At 66.5% G+C, this 18,781-nt stretch overlaps 1 protein-coding gene across 4 annotated transcripts in view; it reads left to right on the top strand.

Annotated features, from left to right (window-relative positions):
• The window catches only part of DMPK (DM1 protein kinase), a 31,435-nt gene extending 15,529 nt beyond the window's left edge, over positions 1–15,906 (top strand). Inside the window, exons 4-15 of one of the 4 annotated variants that reach the window (XM_073321380.2) lie at positions 160–255; positions 1,059–1,207; positions 3,178–3,271; positions 3,659–3,859; positions 4,517–4,780; positions 6,129–6,214; positions 6,880–6,985; positions 9,330–9,472; positions 9,735–9,832; positions 10,896–10,960; positions 11,319–11,395; positions 14,046–15,906. In XM_073321380.2, the coding sequence (XP_073177481.1) occupies positions 160–255; positions 1,059–1,207; positions 3,178–3,271; positions 3,659–3,859; positions 4,517–4,780; positions 6,129–6,214; positions 6,880–6,985; positions 9,330–9,472; positions 9,735–9,832; positions 10,896–10,960; positions 11,319–11,395; positions 14,046–14,679 (2,013 nt within the window). In that variant the 3' untranslated portion in view covers positions 14,680–15,906. Of the gene's footprint in view, positions 1–159; positions 256–1,058; positions 1,208–3,177; positions 3,272–3,658; positions 3,860–4,516; positions 4,781–6,128; positions 6,215–6,879; positions 6,986–9,329; positions 9,473–9,734; positions 9,833–10,895; positions 10,961–11,314; positions 11,396–14,045 lie in introns of all 4 variants that reach the window. The other 3 variants (XM_073321381.2, XM_073321382.2, XM_073321385.2) reach the window with 3 other exon arrangements.
• Positions 15,907–18,781: the final 2,875 nt, after the last annotated feature.

The raw sequence follows: 18,781 nt of genomic DNA on the forward strand, positions 1-18,781 counted from the left end.
GTCCAGCTGCCCCTAGCTGCGCTGTGGGGTCCCAAGGAGCTGGGGGCCCTGTTGTGGGGCCCAGACCCTCGCCCAGCCTGGCTGGCCCCTCTCACCCCCGGTCCCCCGGGCCCAGGTGGCCTCCCCAAGCCAGGCTCAGCATCTCTCCTGTGGGGGCAGGTGTCCTGTTTCCGCGAGGAGCGGGACGTGCTGGTGAACGGAGACAAGCGCTGGATCACCCAGCTGCACTTCGCCTTCCAGGACGAGAACTATCTGGTGAGCAGTCGGTGCTGGGCATTGCGGGTGGGGGGCATGGGGCACACGGGGGGCCAGGGCACACACAGGGGGTACAGGAGGCACATGGGGGGTCAGGAGGCACACCCAGGGGAGGGCAGGGCACTTCTGCCAGCACTTCCCGCCCTGCCCCATTCACAGACCATCTGCCTAGGGATGGGCCACTCCAAACCCTATAGATCGGACAGCCTGGGGTCTCCATAGGGACCACACTTGGGAACAGCCACTCCAGACCATATAGAAACCTCACCTGTGATCTCTATGGGGGGTACACATAGGGAAAGGGCCATTCTGGACACTATAGCCTGAGATTTCGATAGGGGACACACACTGAGGGCTAGCCACTCTGGGCCCTATAGACCCTATAGCCTGGCATGTCTATAGGGGACAGAGTGGAGACCCCATGTCCTGACATGGGATGTTATGAATGAGACATCTCCTGGACCTCCTGCCACCAGCTCTGAGATTAGAGCACCCTGAGGGGTCTGGGGCAGGGGGGCTGGGAGCCCGGACTCCTGGGTTCTATCCCCAGCTCAGAGAGGGCTGTCGGGTCTAGTGGTTAGAGGGGGGGGCGTTGGGAACCAGGACTCCTGGGTTCTATCCCCAGCTCTGGGAGGGGCGGGGGGTCTAGTGTAGCTAACACAGCGGGTGCTGGTCATGCCAAGGGCTGGAGCCCCCCACGCTGCCAGCACAGTCTCTCCCCTGCTGCTCTGCCCCCCCGTGGTGGGCTGCCCTCGAAGGTGGCCTGTCGGGAGAGCTGTCACACCTCGTCTCTGCTCCCGCAGTACCTGGTGATGGAGTACTACGTGGGGGGTGACCTCCTGACGCTGCTGAGCAAATTCGGGGACCGCATCCCCCTGGACATGGCCCGCTTTTACCTGGCCGAGATGGTGATGGCCATCGACTCCATCCACCGCCTGGGCTACGTGCACAGGTAGGTGCCCCCGGGGGGCAAGGCGGGGCACTGCGAGCAGAGGGGGCAGCCTGCACTGGGGGGAGGGCAGCAGAGCGCCTAGAGCTTCAGGCAGACAGAGTCCTGGCCCCCTTCTCCAGCCAGATACCTCCTGCCTCCCCCAGTCCCCCTTCTCCAGCCAGACACCCCCTGCCTCCCCCCCTTCTCTAGCCAGATACCTCCTGCCTCCCCCAGTCCCCCTTCTCCAGCCAGACACCCCCTGCCTCCCGCCCTTCTCTAGCCAGACACCCCCTGCCTCCCCCACCTCCCCTTCTCCAGCCAGACACCCCCTGCCTCCCCCTGCCCCCTTCTCCAGCCAGACACCCCCTCCAGCCCCCAGCCCCCTTCTCCAGCCAGACACTCCCTCCAGCCCCCAGCCCCCTTCTCCAGACAGACACCCCCAGCCACGCCCAGTCCCCCTTCTCCAGCCAGACACCTCCTGCTGCCCCTGGCCCCCCTTCACTAACCATTTACTCCCTCCCTCCCCAGGCCTCCCTTCTCCAGCCAGACACCCTCTGTCTCTCCAGATCCCTTTCTCCAGCCAGATACCCCTTGGCCCTTATCCTGGGGGCTGCTAATTGTCGGGAGAGAGCATCAGATCAGGCCTTTGCTCCCCAACCTGCAGCCCCCGGGGCCGGAGCACGTGGGAGCTCTCTCGTTCCCCTGTGGGGTGCACAGGGCCCCGGCCAGCCAGCCAGCGTCCCAGGGTACCAAACGAGGTCGGATTTCTTGGCTTTGGCAACAACCCCTGTCCCCTGCCCCCCCAGCCTGTGATGCTGGCTCTGCCTCCAGCCATAAACACTGTCCTAGATTCAGACTCATCTCAGCTGGGCCCGGCTCCAAATCACATGAGCCACCGAGGCCTGGGAAGGTTCAGGGCCCTGGGAGAGGGCCCGGGAAGGCCCCCGAGGAGTGGGGGAGGGTGAGAATCGGGGGAGGCGCGCTGGCGAGATGGGAAGGGGCCAGAGAGCTCCCAGCTAGCACGATGGATGGGCAGACGGACGGGGTGGACGGACAGACAGGCAGGCAGATCCTAGGCCAGTGCCTGGAGGTGGCCGGGGAGGGAGACCCGGGGCCCGGGTTTGGGGAGGACCCTGCGTTAGTGCTGGTTGAAGGGGAGCATCTGGGCTCCTGGCGTCCTGCAGGGACCTTGGCACATGGGCCTGGCCTGGGATGGGAAACCTCCAGGCAGAACCCGCGGGGAGGGGAGCGGAGTGAGGTGGTGCTCTCGCCAGCCTGGCACTAGGGGGCGCCGTGCCACAGGGAGCGGGGTGAAGCCACAGAGGGGGCGCGCTCCCCTCGGTCAGTGATGCCCCAGCCTGGCACCAGGGGGCGCCGTGCCGCAGGGAGCGGGGTGAAGCCACAGAGGGGGCGCGCTCCCCTCGGTCAGTGGTGCCCCAGCCTGGCACCAGGGGGCGCCGTTCCACAGGGAGCGGGGTGAAGCCACAGAGGGGGCGCGCTCCCCTCGGTCAGTGGTGCCCCAGCCTGGCACCAGGGGGCGCCGTGCCGCAGGGAGCGGGGTGAAGCCACAGAGGGGGCGCGCTCCCCTCGGTCAGTGGTGCCCCAGCCTGGCACCAGGGGGCGCCGTTCCGCAGGGAGCGGGGTGAAGCCACAGAGGGGGCGCGCTCCCCTCGGTCAGTGGTGCCCCAGCCTGGCACCAGGGGGCGCCGAACTGCTGAACGTGCCGTCGGGAGTATTCACGAGCCCGGGGTCCTGTGGGCAGAAGCTGGAACGTTCTCCCGGCGTCCCGGCTATGTGGCAGCCTGGGTCCCCGATGGCTTCTCGCGAGGAGTGGGCATGGTCCTCCACTTCCTGTCTCAAACTGCTGTGCTGTCCCAAAGCTGCCAGGGCTCAGGGCTGGGGGAAGCGAATGTCACTTGGGAGTGACGGGGAGACTCCCTAACTCCCCCTCCAACACCCTCTTTCTGTCTGCGCCCACCCCCCCCCTCCAGAGACATCAAACCCGACAACATCCTGCTCGACCGCTGCGGGCACATCCGCCTGGGGGACTTCGGCTCCTGCCTCAAGCTCCGGGAGGACGGCACGGTGAGTGCAGTGCCCCCCGCCCCCCACAAAGCTGGTCGCGTCGGGCGACAGCGCCGGGGCAAATGACGTAGCTTCCAGCCGGAGATCTGCCGACTGGCAAACACCTCTCTGCCACGGCTGGGGTGGGGGGACTCCCTGTCCTCACTCCCTGCTTCTAGTTCACGCTGCTTCACCCTGCCATGCTCCTGGACTGAGCAGTTAGGACACAGCTGGTCCGGGAGTCCGGGTGAGTCAGCAGAAAGGGCTCTGCCTCTCTATGCAGGGAGCACACGGTGTGCGGTGGGCTAAGGGACCCTGCATGCCATGGGCCTTGCGGCACCGAAAACAAGAGGAGGGTCCAAACTGGTGCCCCCCACCTGCTGAATCCTCTTCCCCCCACCCCGACAGATCTGCTCGTCGGTGGCAGTGGGGACCCCTGATTACCTGTCCCCTGAGATCCTGCAGGCCGTGGAGGACGGGAGCCACTCGTACGGCACCGAGTGCGACTGGTGGTCCCTGGGTGTCTTCGCCTATGAGATGTTCTTCGGGCACACGCCCTTCTTCGCCGACTCCATCGTTGAGACCTACGGCAAGATCATCCACTTCAAGGTGGGGGGGCAGTGGGGCGGGGAGGCAGCACCAGTACCTGGAACCCTAGGAGTCCTCACCCACTGCCAGGCATCCCCTCGCCTCCCCACAGAACCCTGCCGCCCATCTCTGACCCAACGCCCTGCCCCCCATCTCTGCCCCAGCCCTGCCCCCATCTCAACTCTAGTGCCCTGCCCCGCATCTCCACCTGAGTGCCCTGCCCCTATCTCTGCCCCAGTGTCCTGCCCCGCATCTCCACCTGAGTGCCCTGCCCCCATCTCTGCCCCAGCCCAGACCCCCATCTCTACCCCAGTGCCCTGGCCCCATCTCCAACCCAGTGCTCTGCCCATCTCTGCCCCCATCTCTACCCCAACGCCCTGCCCCCATCTCTGCCCCAGTGCCCTGCCCCCCATCTCCACCCCAGCCCTGCTCCCATCTCTAACCCAGTGCCCTGCCCCGCATCTCTGCCCCAGCTCCACCCCAGCTCCCCGCCCCCCCATCTCTGCCCCAGCACCCTGCCCCCCATCTCCCAGTGCTCTGCCCCTCTTCACTGCCCAGTGCTTTGCACCCCCATTTCTCCCCATCTCCACCCACCCATCCTGTCCCCCATCTCCACGCCCAGCACCCCCGATGTGCCCCCACCCCGCGCCCCTGAGCCCCCCACCTCCTGCCTTTCAGGAGCACTTTCGCTTCCCGCTCTCGGCGCCGGATGTGCCGGACGACGCCCGGGCCCTGATTCAAGGGCTGCTCTGCCCCCGGGAGACGCGGCTGGGCCGGAACGGGGTGCGGGACTTCCGGGAGCATCCCTTCTTCGCCGGCGTGGACTGGGAGGGGCTGCGGGCATTCACCCCGCCCTTCGCCCCCGAGTTCGCCAACGCCACCGACACCTCCAACTTCGACGTGGTGGACGACTGCCTGACGGACATGGTGAGCGGGGGCGGGGTACGTGACCTTTCATTTCTCAGCCCCCCACCCCCCATCCGCGCCCCGCATGGCTGCCGCCCCTCTGCCACTGCGTCCCCCCTCTCACCTTGGGCTGCCCCCACTGTCACTGGGGGGCTGTCTCCGCATGCCCCCTGGCCGGGCCACCTGGTCAGGGCGGGCAATGGTGGGACGTGCCCGCGGGCTGGTGCAGCGCCCTCGGCCTGGCATCGCTCAGGCCCCCTGGCACTGCAGAATGGCCCTAAAGTGGGGGGAAGCGCCCCTTGAGTATCCCCGCCACTGGCTAGCATGGAGCTGGCGTAAAGGTCCTGCTCCCAGCCCCTGGGGTGTGGCCAGGGCGCCCTGCGCTGTGGCTATTCCCTGCCCCCCAGGGCCCATAGAGGACGGATGGGAGGTTGGGGGTGGCACAGGGTGTGCAGAGCATGAGTTAGAGCAGCCCTGAGGCTGCAGCAGCTGAGGCCAGGGTCTGGGGGCAGCTGCCACCATAAACTGAGCCCCCCCATTCCCACCTGCGCACAGGGAGGGGCAACCTGCCCCGGCTCGTGTGTCGTTTGCGGCCGTGCCAAGCGGGTGGGAAAGTCGCCCGCTCCGACCCCGGTGTGGGGCGGGGGCGGGGCTCCCAGGGCGGTTCGTTCTCTCCTTGGTGCTCAGGGGCCGAGCGCCAGAGGACCGGGCCCAGGAGACCCTGGCTGCCCCCTGGGAAGGGGGGTCCCCTGCCCTGCTGCAGGCTGAGATCTGCCCTCGCTGCCTGCCCCAAGGGGCAAAATAACATGAACTCCCAGACCCCCCCACCCCTTTCCCAACTGAGCCAGCATAGAGTTTCCCTATCTGCCCGCCAACCCCCCAGCTACTGCCCGCCATCCACCCTGTGCCCCCCAGCCCCCACCACTGCCTCCATCCACCCCCTGCCCCCACCTACCACCCACCAGCCCCCCTGTCCGCCAGCCCTCACCTACCCCCCATCCACCCCTGTCACCCCAGTCCCCACTTATCGCCCCCATCGCCCCTCCAGCCCACCAGGCCCCCATCCACCACCCCTCCCACGTCCCACGCGCCCCTCCCACCTACTGCCCGCCAGCCCCCCAGTCATCCCCTGCCTGCCCCTCAAACATACGCCCGCCCACCTCTTGCGTGTCCACATGGAGCCGGGAATCACCTGCACACGTGTCTGGCTTTTGCTTGCATGGCTAAAGCAACTGGCCCAGCGCCGGCAGAGGGCATGGAAGGCAGGGCCATGTCTGCCAACAGAGTTTGGAGCTGTGGGGGGGCACATGGGGCAGGCCCTGGCGGGGGTGGGTACGGAGCCACGGCCCCCCCAGTTCAGGGCCCCCCTTGGTGTCGCCCCCAGGAGACACTGTCAGACGTGCTGGAGAGCTCCCCGCTGGGCGTGCACCTGCCCTTCGTGGGCTTCTCCTACACCAGCACCAGCCTCAAGTAAGGGGGTGCTTGGGGTATGGGAGAGGGGGACATGGGGGCTGTCCCCTCTAGGGGGTGCGGCGGGGCCTGGGGGTGTGATGGGGCCTCCCCCGGGGACTGAGGCCTGGTGGTGGGGGGAGCCTTGGTGGGGGCTGGGGGTGGGCAGAGCATGTGTTTGCTTGTCAGGGTGTGGGGGTGCAGGAAACCCTGATAGGGTTGGGGTGGGGCACAGGAGGCTGGGTCGGGTGGTGTGGGAGCCTGGGGCTGGCCTGGCAGGACTGGGTAGGCGCGGGGGGGAAGGGGCCACCTGTGGGGGAGCACGTGGGGTTGGGGGCTGGGGGTGACCCTGGCAGGGCTGGGGGAAGTTGGGAGGCATGGGGGAGGGGGATGGAGCTGCCCTTGCAGAGCTGGGGGTACTGGGGTGCTGGCCATGGGGGGGGCGCATTGGGTTTGGGGGCTGGGGCCGGCTCTGGCAGGGCTGGGGGGAGCTGGGAGTCCAACTGTAGGGGGGGCGAAGTAGGGTTGGGGGCTGGGGCCGGCTGTGGGGGGCACAGTGGGGTTGGGGGCTGGGGCCAGCCCTGAGGGGGTGCTGTGGGGGCTGGGGCCAGCTGTAGGGGGCACAGCGGGGTTGGGGGCTGGCTCTGGGGCTCCAGGCGGGGCCGTGAGATTCTCCCTCCTCTCAGACAGAATGAGCCGGGGGACAGGGGCCGGGAAATCGCCATGGAGCTGGAGTGCGACCGGGGCCGCCCCCCGCAGGAGCAGCCCCCCAACCTGCCCCCTGAAGACCTGGTAAGTGGCTGCACTTGGGGGGCGCAATCGACTCCCTGCTGTGGGGTCCCAACCCACAGCCCCCTCCTAGCCCAGCCCTGGTCTCCCCCCAGCTCTGCTAGTCCCCCCCAGCGGCAGATTCAGAGTTAGTGGGTCCCTGTGCTCAGCTTCATTTTGGGGGCCAGCCAAGAAAAAAACATTCTCTCTTATCGGCTCCCCTTTTCCCTTCCTCCTCCTCCTCCTCTTCCTCCTATAAGTAATATCAAGTAAATGAAAGTAAAGTTGACAGTTTTTCTAGTCTAATTTATTTCTCCACAGACCTCTTGAAAATCGCTGGGGGTCTCGGTGAACCACTTAATGATCTTTCCAAATATTGTTTGTACCATTAGCTAACTAGTTTAAAGCACTTTGGATAAGAACCCTTAAGAAAACATTGGGGTGCAGGGTCTGGGAGGGAGTTAGGGTGCAGGAGCAGGCTGGGGGTTGGGGTGCAGGGTCTGGGAGGAAGTTAGGGTGTGGGAGGGGGCTCAGGGCTGGGGGTGCAGGGTCTGGGAGGGAGTTAGGGTGCAGGAGCAGGCTGGGGGTTGGGGTACAGGGTCTGACCAGGAGTTAGGGTGCGGGAAGGGGCTCAGGGCTGGGGCAGGAGGTTGGGGTGTGGAGAGCTTACCTGGGGCAGCTCCCATTTGGTGCGAGGGGTGCAGGTGGGGTGGGGGGGTTGCAGGAGTCAGGGAGGGCAGAGGGCTGGGGGGATGACGGTGTGCACCGGTGCAGGAGTCAGGGCTGGGGTCGTGGGGTGCTCCCGGCCCCCAGCCCCGCCCACCGCCCTGAGAGCAGGCTGGGCTGGGCTGGGCCCCTTTGGCAACCCGGTGCTGGTTCTGTGGGAAGGAGCAGAAAAGAGCATGGGGCTGCGGTATACGCTGGCATGGGCTTTCTTTGCCCTGGTTTGCTGTAAGCGTGAACAGTGAGAGATTGCTAGTCACAGGGCAGTGGGCGGGCTTATGCAAATTAGGAGCATACAGGGAACCCAGCCAGAGGAAGGCAGCTGCAAGACTTGTCTGTCTTTGAACAGAATTGTGTGTTCAGGGTTCTCGCTTTGAATCCTGCCCCTGGAGTCATGTCGGGGGAGTGACCTCACGTGGAGTCACCTAGCAATGGTGTTTGTTGCGGGGCTGGGAGCTGGTCACGGTGAGGTAGAGAGCATGGGGTGCGGGGGTGGGCGCGCGTCACAGAGTCTCACCATTGTTTCTCCGTTCTCTGAGGTCAAGCATCATTTCTGGTTTTATCAGTGTAATCTCAGATCAGTCCTGTACTAGGACTGTGTGTTAAATTGGGTCTTGGACCGGGGGTTGGGCTAGGAGGTTGCTCCACCCACCTCATGCATCAACATTATATTGTAGTGACTCTGTCTAGAGAGAATCTTCTGGTCAGAAAAACAGGAAGAGTTTTGCTGGGACGAGGGTTCTTTAAAGCAGGTTTAGTTGAAAAATCTGAAATCTCTGGCGGGTGCTTTGGTTACAATTTCTTGGGAGCGTTCTGTGAGTCTCTAGATGAGAGATTCTTTGTCTTCCTAGAGCAGTGGGTCTCAAACTTTTGTACTGGCGAGTCCTTTCACACAGCAAGGCTCTTGTGTGTCACCCCCCTTATAAGTTTTACAGTATGTTGAACACTATTGTAAATGCTGGAAGCAAAACGGGGTTTGGGGTGGAGGCTGACAGCTCGTGACCCCCCGCCATGTAATAACCTCGTGACCCCCTGAGGGGTCCCGACCCCCAGTTTGAGAACCCCTGTGCTAGAAGATTGTTTAAGAAGCTGGGATCCTTCTTTCTGCTGTCAGTCTTTTCAACAGTATGAGGGACGAATGCTTTCCAGACTGTGGGTCTGTTGGGGAGATGCTTGTTTTTTTTTGGGGGGGGGTTGGTAATATTTGAGGCCACACGTGTATCAATGGCTACATGAGTTACATAGACTTCTCCCCATCCAGTCTACGTCCCATGTATCTTGATTTGTAAGATCAAGACAAGGTCCCAGTCCTGTTCCCCCCGCCCCCGGCCCAAAACCTATTGTAATGTAAATGCTAAATGATAATCCTTAACTTCTCAGTGTTGCCACCCCCCCCGAAATCACGAGATTTGCTTAAAAATCATGAGGACTCTTTTTTAAAAAATGCAATGGGCCGTGTGGGGGGAGGGCAAGGACCCCTGGGGGGAACCAGGGGCATGGGCAGTGGCGGGGGGGACCCCAGGGGAGAGCCGGGGCATTGGCCCAGCCCTGGGCTCCCCTCAGCCCGGTGGGTGCCCCTCACTCCCGACCCACAGCCCCCTGCTAGCCAGCCTCGCCCCCCTCACGGGCGCCCTCCCCCGGCCAGGCCTGCAAGGCGCCCGACGGGCAGAAGCTGGATCTCGCCGCCTTCCTGGAGCTGCAGGCGGCCTTCGAGTCGGAGCTGCACACGCGGGAAGGGCTGCGCCAGGAGCTCAGCATGGTCAAGGTGGCCAACCAGACCTTCGCCAGGTGAGGGGCAGGGACCCCAGGGGGAGCTGGGGGCATGCGCAGTGGGGGGCAGGGACCCCTGGGGAGAGCTGGGGGCATGGGCAGGGCGGTCAGAGGCCTGAAACTGCCTGGGGGGTGGGTTTCCAATGCTGCCCCCCCCGAGGAGTGGCACTGCCCCCTGCCAGATAGCGGTGCCCTTGTCAAGGGGCCTGTATGGGCGGGGGTGGGGGGGATTTGCTGGTTCTGGGACTCGGCTGCCCTGACGTGCCCCCAACCCCCCCAGCCGCCTGCAGGAGGCCGAGAGCCGCAACTTGGAACTGGAAGCTCAAATCAAGCGATTGGAGGCACAAATCGAGGGGATGAAACCACCCGGGGAGGAAGGCAAGTGCCCCCCTGCCCTCCCCGGGCCCCCTACCCCCCTTGCCCCCACTGACTCGCCGCCTGCCCCCCTGCCCTGCCCCAGGCCTGTCCCCTTGGACCCTTTTCCCCCCTCCCCCCAGGGCCTCTCCCTCTCCACCCCTGTGTCACGCCCTTTGCTCTGCACCCCGTTCCCCTTCGCTCCCCTCTCTGCACCCTCCTCTTTCTCCTCCCCCAGCCCCCCCGCTTTCCCCTCGATTCCCCTCCCCTGCCCCAGCCCTGTGCTGGGGAAATTGGCCTGTGGCAGGCCCCCTGTGCCCGCCTCGTGTGGCTGTTAAACAGCTGCCATGTCCCTCCTCAGAGGCGGCCACATCTCCGTGCTGGCTGGGGGTCCCCCTGTAAGCAGCCTGACCTCCAGGAGGTTGGGGGGGCTGGGGGTTTCGAGGCTGATGCAAGGGACCAGAGATGGGCAGGACTGTAATTAACTGGGTGGGATGGGGGGCAGGGACCGTTCCGGGTTGGTGACGTCCGGCTGTCCCGGCGCTAGCCTGGGCTTTGCCCCCTGCAGCGGTGAGTGTGAGCCGGGAATCGGCCCGAGAGCCCTGGGCACAGCCCCGCGTGGGGCAGGATACACGCACCCAGCCCCCGTGCCTGGCCAGATCGACCTGTTGGGGAGCTGATGTGCTGCCCCCTGCTGCCCGCGCGGGTGGGGGCATCGGTTCACCTAGGGCTGAGCCTGCCTGTGAGACAGGGGTCTGTGCATGGCTGGGGCGGGCACTCTGGTGCCCACAAAGCTCAGCAAGGGCCGTGGCTCTGCATGGCTGGGTGGTGGGGGCCCGTCTGCCCTGCAGGTGGAGGGGGTCACCGCTGCATGGCTGGGTGGTGGGGGCCCATCTGCCCTGCAGGTGGAGGGGGTCACCGCTGCATGGCTGGGTGGTGGGGGCCCGTCTGCCCTGCAGGTGGAGGGGGTCACCGCTGCATGGCTGGGTGGTGGGGGCCCGTCTGCCCTGGGATTGTGGGGCGGTGACTCCTGCATGGCTGGCCTCCTCGGGCCGCGCACGGTCCCACCTCTCTCTTTTCCTTGCAGCTGCTGTGGGGCGGCCCCCCGGCTGCGGTGCCCCCTGGCCGTGCCGCACGGAGCACCCCACTGATGTAAGCCTGGCCTGGGGGCACCGTCTGGAGTGGGGCTTGCCTGGGGCTCAGCACCGGGGCTGGTCACCAGGCTACAACCCAACTGTGACACTCAGGGCCCCACACCCAGGGGGTGGGGGGGTGGAGCATAGGTCACGGCTGTGGGCAGCTCGGGGAGCCTGGATGTGCAGGGGCGTGGCCGGGGAGCCAAGGGGGGGCTTTGCCCGCTTGTGCCAGGGCTGGGGTGGAGAGCAGAGTCCGGTCCCCTTCCCCCTGCTGGGGCAGGTCTGGGAGGAGGTTTGGCCTGGGTCCAGCCCCAGTGTCGCCCCCCTGGCCGACTCCGCTGATCGGGGCATCTCTGCTTTCTCTTTCCAGCAAGGCGGCACCATGGCAGCGCGACTCTGTGAATACCCGCTTGTGGTACCTCTGTACCGCCACTTGCTGCTCTTTTCTAGGGTACGTCGGCCCCTGCTGCTCACGCGCCTGGCTCCTCACCCGCCCGGCCCCCGGCCCAGCTCTTCACCCGCCCGGCTCCTCACCCGCCCGGCTCCTCACCCGCCAGGCCCCCGGCCCAGCTCTTCACCCGCCCGGCTCCTCACCCGCCCGGCCCCCGGCCCAGCTCTTCACCCGCCCGGCCCCCGCCCGGCTCCTCACCCGCCAGGCCCCCGGCCCAGCTCTTCACCCGCCCGGCTCCTCACCCGCCCGGCCCCCGGCCCAGCTCTTCACCCGCCCGGCCCCCGCCCGGCTCCTCACCCGCCAGGCCCCCGGCCCAGCTCTTCACCCGCCCGGCTCCTCACCCGCCCGGCCCCCGGCCCAGCTCTTCACCCGCCCGGCTCCTCACCCGCCCGGCCCCCGGCCCAGCTCTTCACCCGCCCGGCTCCTCACCCGCCCGGCCCCCGGCCCAGCTCTTCACCCGCCCGGCCCCCGCCCGGCTCCTCACCCGCCCGGCCCCCGGCCCAGCTCTTCACCCGCCCGGCTCCTCACCCGCCCGGCCCCCGGCCCAGCTCTTCACCCGCCTGGCTCCTCACCCACCCGGCCCCCGGCCCAGCTCTTCACCCGCCCGGCCCCCGCCCGGCTCCTCACCCGCCCGGCCCCCGGCCCAGCTCTTCACCCGCCCGGCTCCTCACCCGCCCGGCCCCCGGCCCAGCTCTTCACCCGCCCGGCTCCTCACCCGCCCGGCCCCCGGCCCAGCTCTTCACCCGCCCGGCCCCCGCCCGGCTCCTCACCCGCCCGGCCCCCGGCCCAGCTCTTCACCCGCCCGGCTCCTCACCCGCCCAGCCCCCGGCCCAGCTCTTCACCCGCCCGGCTCCTCACCCGCCCGGCCCCCGGCCCAGCTCTTCACCCGCCCGGCCCCCGCCCGGCTCCTCACCCGCCCGGCCCCCGGCCCAGTTCTTCACCCGCCCGGCCCCCGCCTGGCTCCTCACCAGCCTGACTCCTCACCTGCCCTGCTATCCGTCCTGCCCCCCGCCTGGCTCCTCACCTGCCCTGCCACCCGTCCTGGCCCCCCGCCTGGCTCCTCACCTGCCCTGCCCCCTCGCCCGGCTCCTCACCTGCCCTGCCACCTGCCCTGCTCCCCGCCTGGCTCCTCACCTGCCCTGCTCCCCACCCTACCCCCCTGCCTGGCTCCTTACCTGCCCTGCCACCCGCCCGGCTTCTCACCTGCCTGGCTCCTCACCTGCCCTACCCCCCGCTCTGCTCCCTGCCCGGCTCCTCACCCACCCTGCCCTGTGCCCAACTATCTGTGCCTCCTGCCCAGTTCTGTGCCCAGATATATGCCCCATGCCTGGCTCTGTGCCCATCTCTGTCCCTGCTGCCTGGCTCTGTGCCTCGCTCTCTGTGCCCACTGCCCAGCTCTGTGCCCGCCCTGCCCGGCTCCACCTTTGGGGCTCAGGCTGGGGTTTGTGGAGGGATAGTTCAGTGGTTTGAACATTGGCCTGCTAAACCCAGGGTTGTGTGTTCAATCCTTGAGGGGGCCATTTAGGGATCTGGGGCAAAAATTGGGGATTGGTCCTGCTTTGAGCAGGCGGTTGGACTAGATACCTCCTGAGGTCCCTTCCAACCCTGATATTCTGTGATTCTATGATTCAAGTCAACTTGTCAACCGTGACAATCTGACCTCCGCTTGCCCCCCAGGTCCCCACCTGCTTAACCTTTTGCTTAAGGTGCTTTCCTGCCCCCCCCCCAACTAACCCTGTGTGTCACCCCGCTGGGCCCTGCCAGCGCCCCCTGCTGGACAGCACCGAGATGGCCCTTGCGTGAGGGTTGGTCCTGTCCCCGCCCCTGTCCCTCTCACCACCTCTCCTCCCTGAGGAGGACCTGTGGAGACACACAGCTGGGGGGGGGGGCAGACAAAGAGCCCCCCCCCACTCCTCAGGGCTGGAGAGCCCCCACGAAGGGACAGAACTGGGGTGGGCGATGGGACACATGCGTCCTGAAGACTGCAGCTGGAGGGAGGGTGGGGGAGAAACTGAGACTCACCCCGCCCCGAGAGAGGTGCCCCTGGTGCCCCATGTCACATGGGGCGGGGGAGGTCAGTCCTCGCCCAGCAGGAGGGTCATGGCTCCCGGTCTGCCAGCACCTACAACTGTGCCCCCACCCCCACCCCCCGTCCCAGCCGGAACAGGGGAAAGACCTGGCGCCCAAGGCTATGGGGTTCAGCAAACAGCTGGCCACCAGCTCCCCCTGCAGCCAGCCTCAGAGCTGGGGGCTTCTTCCCCATCAGCTCCAGCCCCCCCCAGTGTGACCCTCCCGCCTGGGACCCCCCAGGCCTCCCACCAGGCATCTGCCAACAGCCCTGCTCGGCCTCCGTGGGGCGGGTGTTTATAGTGAACATGTCACATTGTGGGGGGCAGGCGAGGGCCCGTCTACGGGGCACCAGCTCCCATCTGGCCCCATAGTGAGGGGGGCAAGGAATGGGACATGAGGCCTTTCCCCTCTAGGGGCGCTGGCTCTGATCTGGACCCATGGCAGGGACCAGCTGGCTCAGGAGAGTGGGGAATGGGAAAAATGAGCCGGGGGGGGGGGGGCAGCTGCTGAGCAGCACCCAGCCCCTGAGCCCCCTCTGCCTGCTGGGGGTGCCCTTGCTGACGGTGCGTTTTCCTCACAGGTACCTAGGCCCTGCATCACCAAGGCGGGATACCTGCTCCTTTGTACCGGCGGCTTTAGGCTGGTGGTGCCTGGCCAGGACCCGGGCGAGCCGTCCTGGGCGAGGCTGGGCGCTCGCCCCGCTGCCCCCGCCCGCCATCCCTGTCACCGCCTGGCCAGCACCGCGAGGGTGCCCGTCAGCCCTCCTCCCCAGGAGGCCTCACACCCCGGGCCCAGCCAGGACCAGAGCTGGGGACGCCTGGGTGACAGCACTCCAGGCCCACGGGCCCCTTACCACCCGGAGCCAGGCTGTGTGGCTCGGGCCCCTCCCGCCGTCAGGGGACCATCTCTCCAGTCCCCTCCTGGGCCTGCCCTGGCCCTGGGCTGCTGGCTGGGTGCATCTGCTCCTGCCCGCCAACCCTCTGGCCTCCCCATCGTGGACCCCTGCCAGCTCCCTCTGCATGGGGCAGGCTGCCTCTGCCCTGCCCGGCCCCAGCTCCACTCCTTCCCACGTAGCCACCCCATGGCCCCGTTTGGCAGCTGGGGAAACTGAGGCAGAGCGAGAGGAAGAGTGTCACCTAAGGGCACACAGTGAGTCAGGGGCAGAACTGACAACTGAACCCAGGCGTCCTGGCTCCCAGCCCCTGCTTCTTTAAACTACTACACCCCACTCCCCTCCCAGAGCTGGGGATAGAACCCAGGACTCCTGGCTCCCAGCGCCCCGCTGCTGTAACCACTACACCCCACTCCCCTCCCAGAGCTGGGGATAGAACCCAGGAGTCCTGGCTCCCAGCGCCCCGCTGCTGTAACCACTACACCCCACTCCCCTCCCAGAGCTGGGGATAGAACCCAGGAGTCCTGGCTCCCAGCGCCCCGCTGCTGTAACCACTACACCCCACTCCCCTCCCAGAGCTGGGGATAGAACCCAGGAGTCCTGGCTACCAGCACCCCCACCCCAACCACTAGCCCCCAGGTCGTTCTAAGAGGCATGTCACTTTGGAAGTGGGCCCCAGTCCCTGGGGGGTGAAGTGATGGTCATGCCACGGGGTGGTGCCAGGCTTGGCAACCCTCTACACCCGCCTCCCAGGAGCCTGGTGTTACCTAGTGCCCCCTGCCCTGGCACCCTGCCTCTCCAAAGGCCCTGCTCCCAGCTCCCTTTGCCCCAGTGATCCTGGGTCCTTGGCACGGGCCTTGTCCCCACCCGCCCCACTCCATGGGGAAAGGGGCCCAGCGGAGGGGCCGGCTGGGACCTGCAGAAACGCAGCCGAGGGAGCCCACAGATGCCCTTCCCTGCCCGAAGGGAGCCGCAAGGTGGCGACAGCCGACGGGGGGCGGGGGGCTGCTGCCCAGGGTGCCCTGCTCCCTCCGCAGTGCCAGCCCCAGGCGCCGTTCAGCAGGGCTCCAGGCAGCACCAGGGACCCTCAGCGGGTGCCAGCCCCAGGCACAGGGGTGGCACCGCTGTTAAAGGCTGAATTTATGCTGCTAAAATCACCCATCACCTGCCGTTCCACCTTCCGCCATGGGGGGGCCCCAGTGACCCCCCCTCGCAACACCCCCAGCTAGTAATTTATTTCTAGTGTTGGCATCTTCCATTCCCTGTTGACCCACACCCAGCCCACCGGCTCTCCCATCCAACCACCCATCTCCAGTGCACACCTGGGGCGGAGACCCTTAGGGGGTGAAGCCCCTTTGCCCGGGGGGGGGGGAGGGGGAAATCCTGCAGTTTTGCACTTTGACCCGGTTAATTTATAGCCACCTGCTGCCCCCCCATGTATTTATTGGCCCTCGGTGCCAGCCGGGCCCGGGGGTCGGAGGTGGGATGAGGGACCCGGCCTGGAGGCTTTGTCTGAACTGTGGAGAGGAAATAAAAAAGCTGAATTAGGCCCAGGGGCGGGCAGCCCAGCGCCAGCCTCGTGTATGAGCGGGGCCGCGGGGGGGGATCAGCGCCGCCCAACGCAGCACCAACGGGGGGAGCTGAGCCTGGGGCGCCCCCACATGGTGGATGTGGCAAGAGGCTGGGGAGCCGGGCCCCACATGGCCCCCACTGGCCAGTCACTGTGGGGGCTCGGCGACTGGACCTTTGGCTGGCCCAGGGGCGCCCCCTCCTGGCTGAATGTTATGCTGCCGCCCTAGCCCCTGGGGCCCCAACACCACTGGGGCCGAGCTCTGGGGGGGTTCCGCTCAGAGGGGCTGACGCCCCAGCAGGCTGCCCAAGCAAGCGACCCCTAGTGGGGACGATGGGGCTTTACCCGCAGGCCAAATGCGGCCTGGTGGAGGTTGGGCCTGGGGGCAGGGAACAGGCCAGCAAGGGGCACTCACCGCCCCCTCCCGCCCCACACGCAGAGCAAGGCAGAGGGCTGAGGGGTGGGTCAGGCAACAGGCCTCAGGGCCAGGCCCATGGGCAGCGGGCACCAGCCAGGAGCTGAGTGACACGAATGGCCCAGGTGCACACACTGAGCCCTCCCTGACACCCCAATATGCTCCACCCTTGATACTCAACGCATGCACCTGCAATTGCCACTCACCCACCAGGCACCCCCTCACCTCCCCCCGCAGCACGCAGCCCCCCCCCCCCCGCCCCCCCAGCACGCACACCCACCCACCCACCATGCACAGGCTCCGGTCACATCACCCCTTGCCCTGCCTGGCGCAGGCTACCGAGACCACAGTCAGGCTCCATGGTTGGGGTGGGGACCGGGGGGGCCAAGGGGTGCCCTGCAGCTGCCCCTGCCGGGCCCCGCAGCAGCCACTGCAGTGCAGCCTAGCCAGGACGGACCACGCTGCCAGCCCCATGCAGGGCTACACGAGCAGGGTGGTGATGCTGGGGAAGAACTGGGCTAGCAGGGGGCTGCAGGTCAGGAGTGAGGGGCACCGGCTGGGCTGGGCTGGCAGGGGGCACCAGGTTGGGAGGGGCACTGGCAGCACTGGGGGGGGGGGGGGGGCCCAGGACACATGCTGCCCCTGTACTAAGCTGTTTCACCCTGAGGCCTGGCTGAACTCCAGCTCCGCTCACGGCCCCCATGGCTTTGAACACACGCAGACATTATCGCTGCTCATCCTGGCCTGGCAGGCCATGTTGTTTCGTGACTGTCACAGCAGCTGCCGTCTTCCACCCCAGAGGTGGCTGCATCTCAGTGGCTGGGGCAGAGATCCCTAGGCATTGTCCTACCACTTGAAAAAACCCCATAGATGCATTTTGCGATTCCAAAGCCCAGCGGAGACCCTGGCCTGGAACTCAGAGGCAGGTTCGATTCCTACCCCCACCCCACATCCCTGCTCAGCTCCCCCCGTCGCCCTGGCCAGGTTGCAGCCAGCAGGGGGTTGAAAGCCAGTTAAGTTCAGCTGGTGCTAAGCCCGCTGTCGCCCCCCTCAGACTACTTCACACATGGGCACAATAGTTGTTCATGCCCGTGCTGGCTGCCCAGCTAGAAATGGCGCCAATCTTGTCCCCCAGCCTGCCCCCCCACTTCACAGCAACTGGAGCTAACCCAGTGCAATGGGCTGGCCAGTCCCTGCCCCCTGCTCAGCCGGAGCTCTGGGATTGGGATGCTCTCATGCTGGGCAGCGCCCGGTGCGACGGGACCCCGATCTTGGTCACTGTGTGTCTGGGCCACGTCCGGCCCCCTGATCTCGGTCACTGCGTGTCTGGCCGCGCCTGGCCTGAGGGGCCCCAATCTCAGTGACTGTGTGTCTGGGCCACATGCGGCATTACAGGGCCCTGACATCGGTCACTGTGTGTCTGGGCAGAGCCAGGTACACAGGGTCCCTGAGCCTGGTTGGCACCTGGCTTATAAAGACACACAGTGAATTATTATAAGTAGCGAGGTGGTCAGATGGCACCGGCCTTCCCCACCTTGGTACCAAGAGAGGAGCTGGGGCTGCGCATGCTACGGCTGGCAGGAGCAGCCCTGTCTTTGCCCTATGCTGGCATCGCCCCATGGGCAGCGCAGAGCCCAACTGGAGGCGCAGACAGAGTGGAGGCATGGGTGTGAAAATTGTTTCTTTAGTATAAATAAGAACTTGCAGATCCGCAGCTCCATAACTTAGACATTCAGCCACAAGGGGAACAGACAGCAGAGGGGTACCCAATCCCTGCGGGCCCTGCCCCCCACGCAGGGGTGGACAAGGGGTGTGGGCTGCTGGGGGGCATCCAGTGGGCAGATGCCCTCGGCCAGCAGTAGGGCAACGTGGTGCCTGCACAGAGCCCCAGAGGGCTGCTTGCAGGGGAGTGGGCTAGAGGGCACAGGTGAGTGGCCATGGGGCAGGGGATACCAAGGCTAATACTGTTCTTTGTGCGGACCGGGCTCTCCCAGTGCCCACGCTGGGTGTACAGCAAGGCTGGGCTCTCCCCCATCCCAGCAGGCAGGGGAACGAGCAGGGACAAGCACAAGTCAAGCCGGAGGGATGCACGTTGTGTTCTGGTCAGCTCCCAGGGGGACCCAGGGTCGCCTGCTCCAGAGGTGGAGAGTTCCCCGGGCCCGGACCAGCGAAAGGTGCATGTCCTGCCAGCCTTCCCCCAGGGCGGGAGGCAGTGGCAGTTGCTCAGGCAGCTGGGGCCAAGTGCCACTCAGCATCCCCCCCCGTGATTCTACATGAGGCCAGGGTGGCCGTTCCCAGGGAGAGGGGCTCAGAGGAGCACAGGGGCAGCTGTGTCCAACCCCAGCTGGAGCTGGCGGCCCAGGCTTTAAGAGGCGGAAGGGGTAGTCGCTGTGGCCAGCTGCAGGAAGAAGGGGCCGGTAGCCAGGCAGTGCCGTGAGC

The sequence above is a fragment of the Lepidochelys kempii genome, chromosome 23, assembly GCF_965140285.1.
Source record: "Lepidochelys kempii isolate rLepKem1 chromosome 23, rLepKem1.hap1, whole genome shotgun sequence".
Classification (NCBI taxonomy): Eukaryota; Metazoa; Chordata; order Testudines; family Cheloniidae; genus Lepidochelys; species Lepidochelys kempii.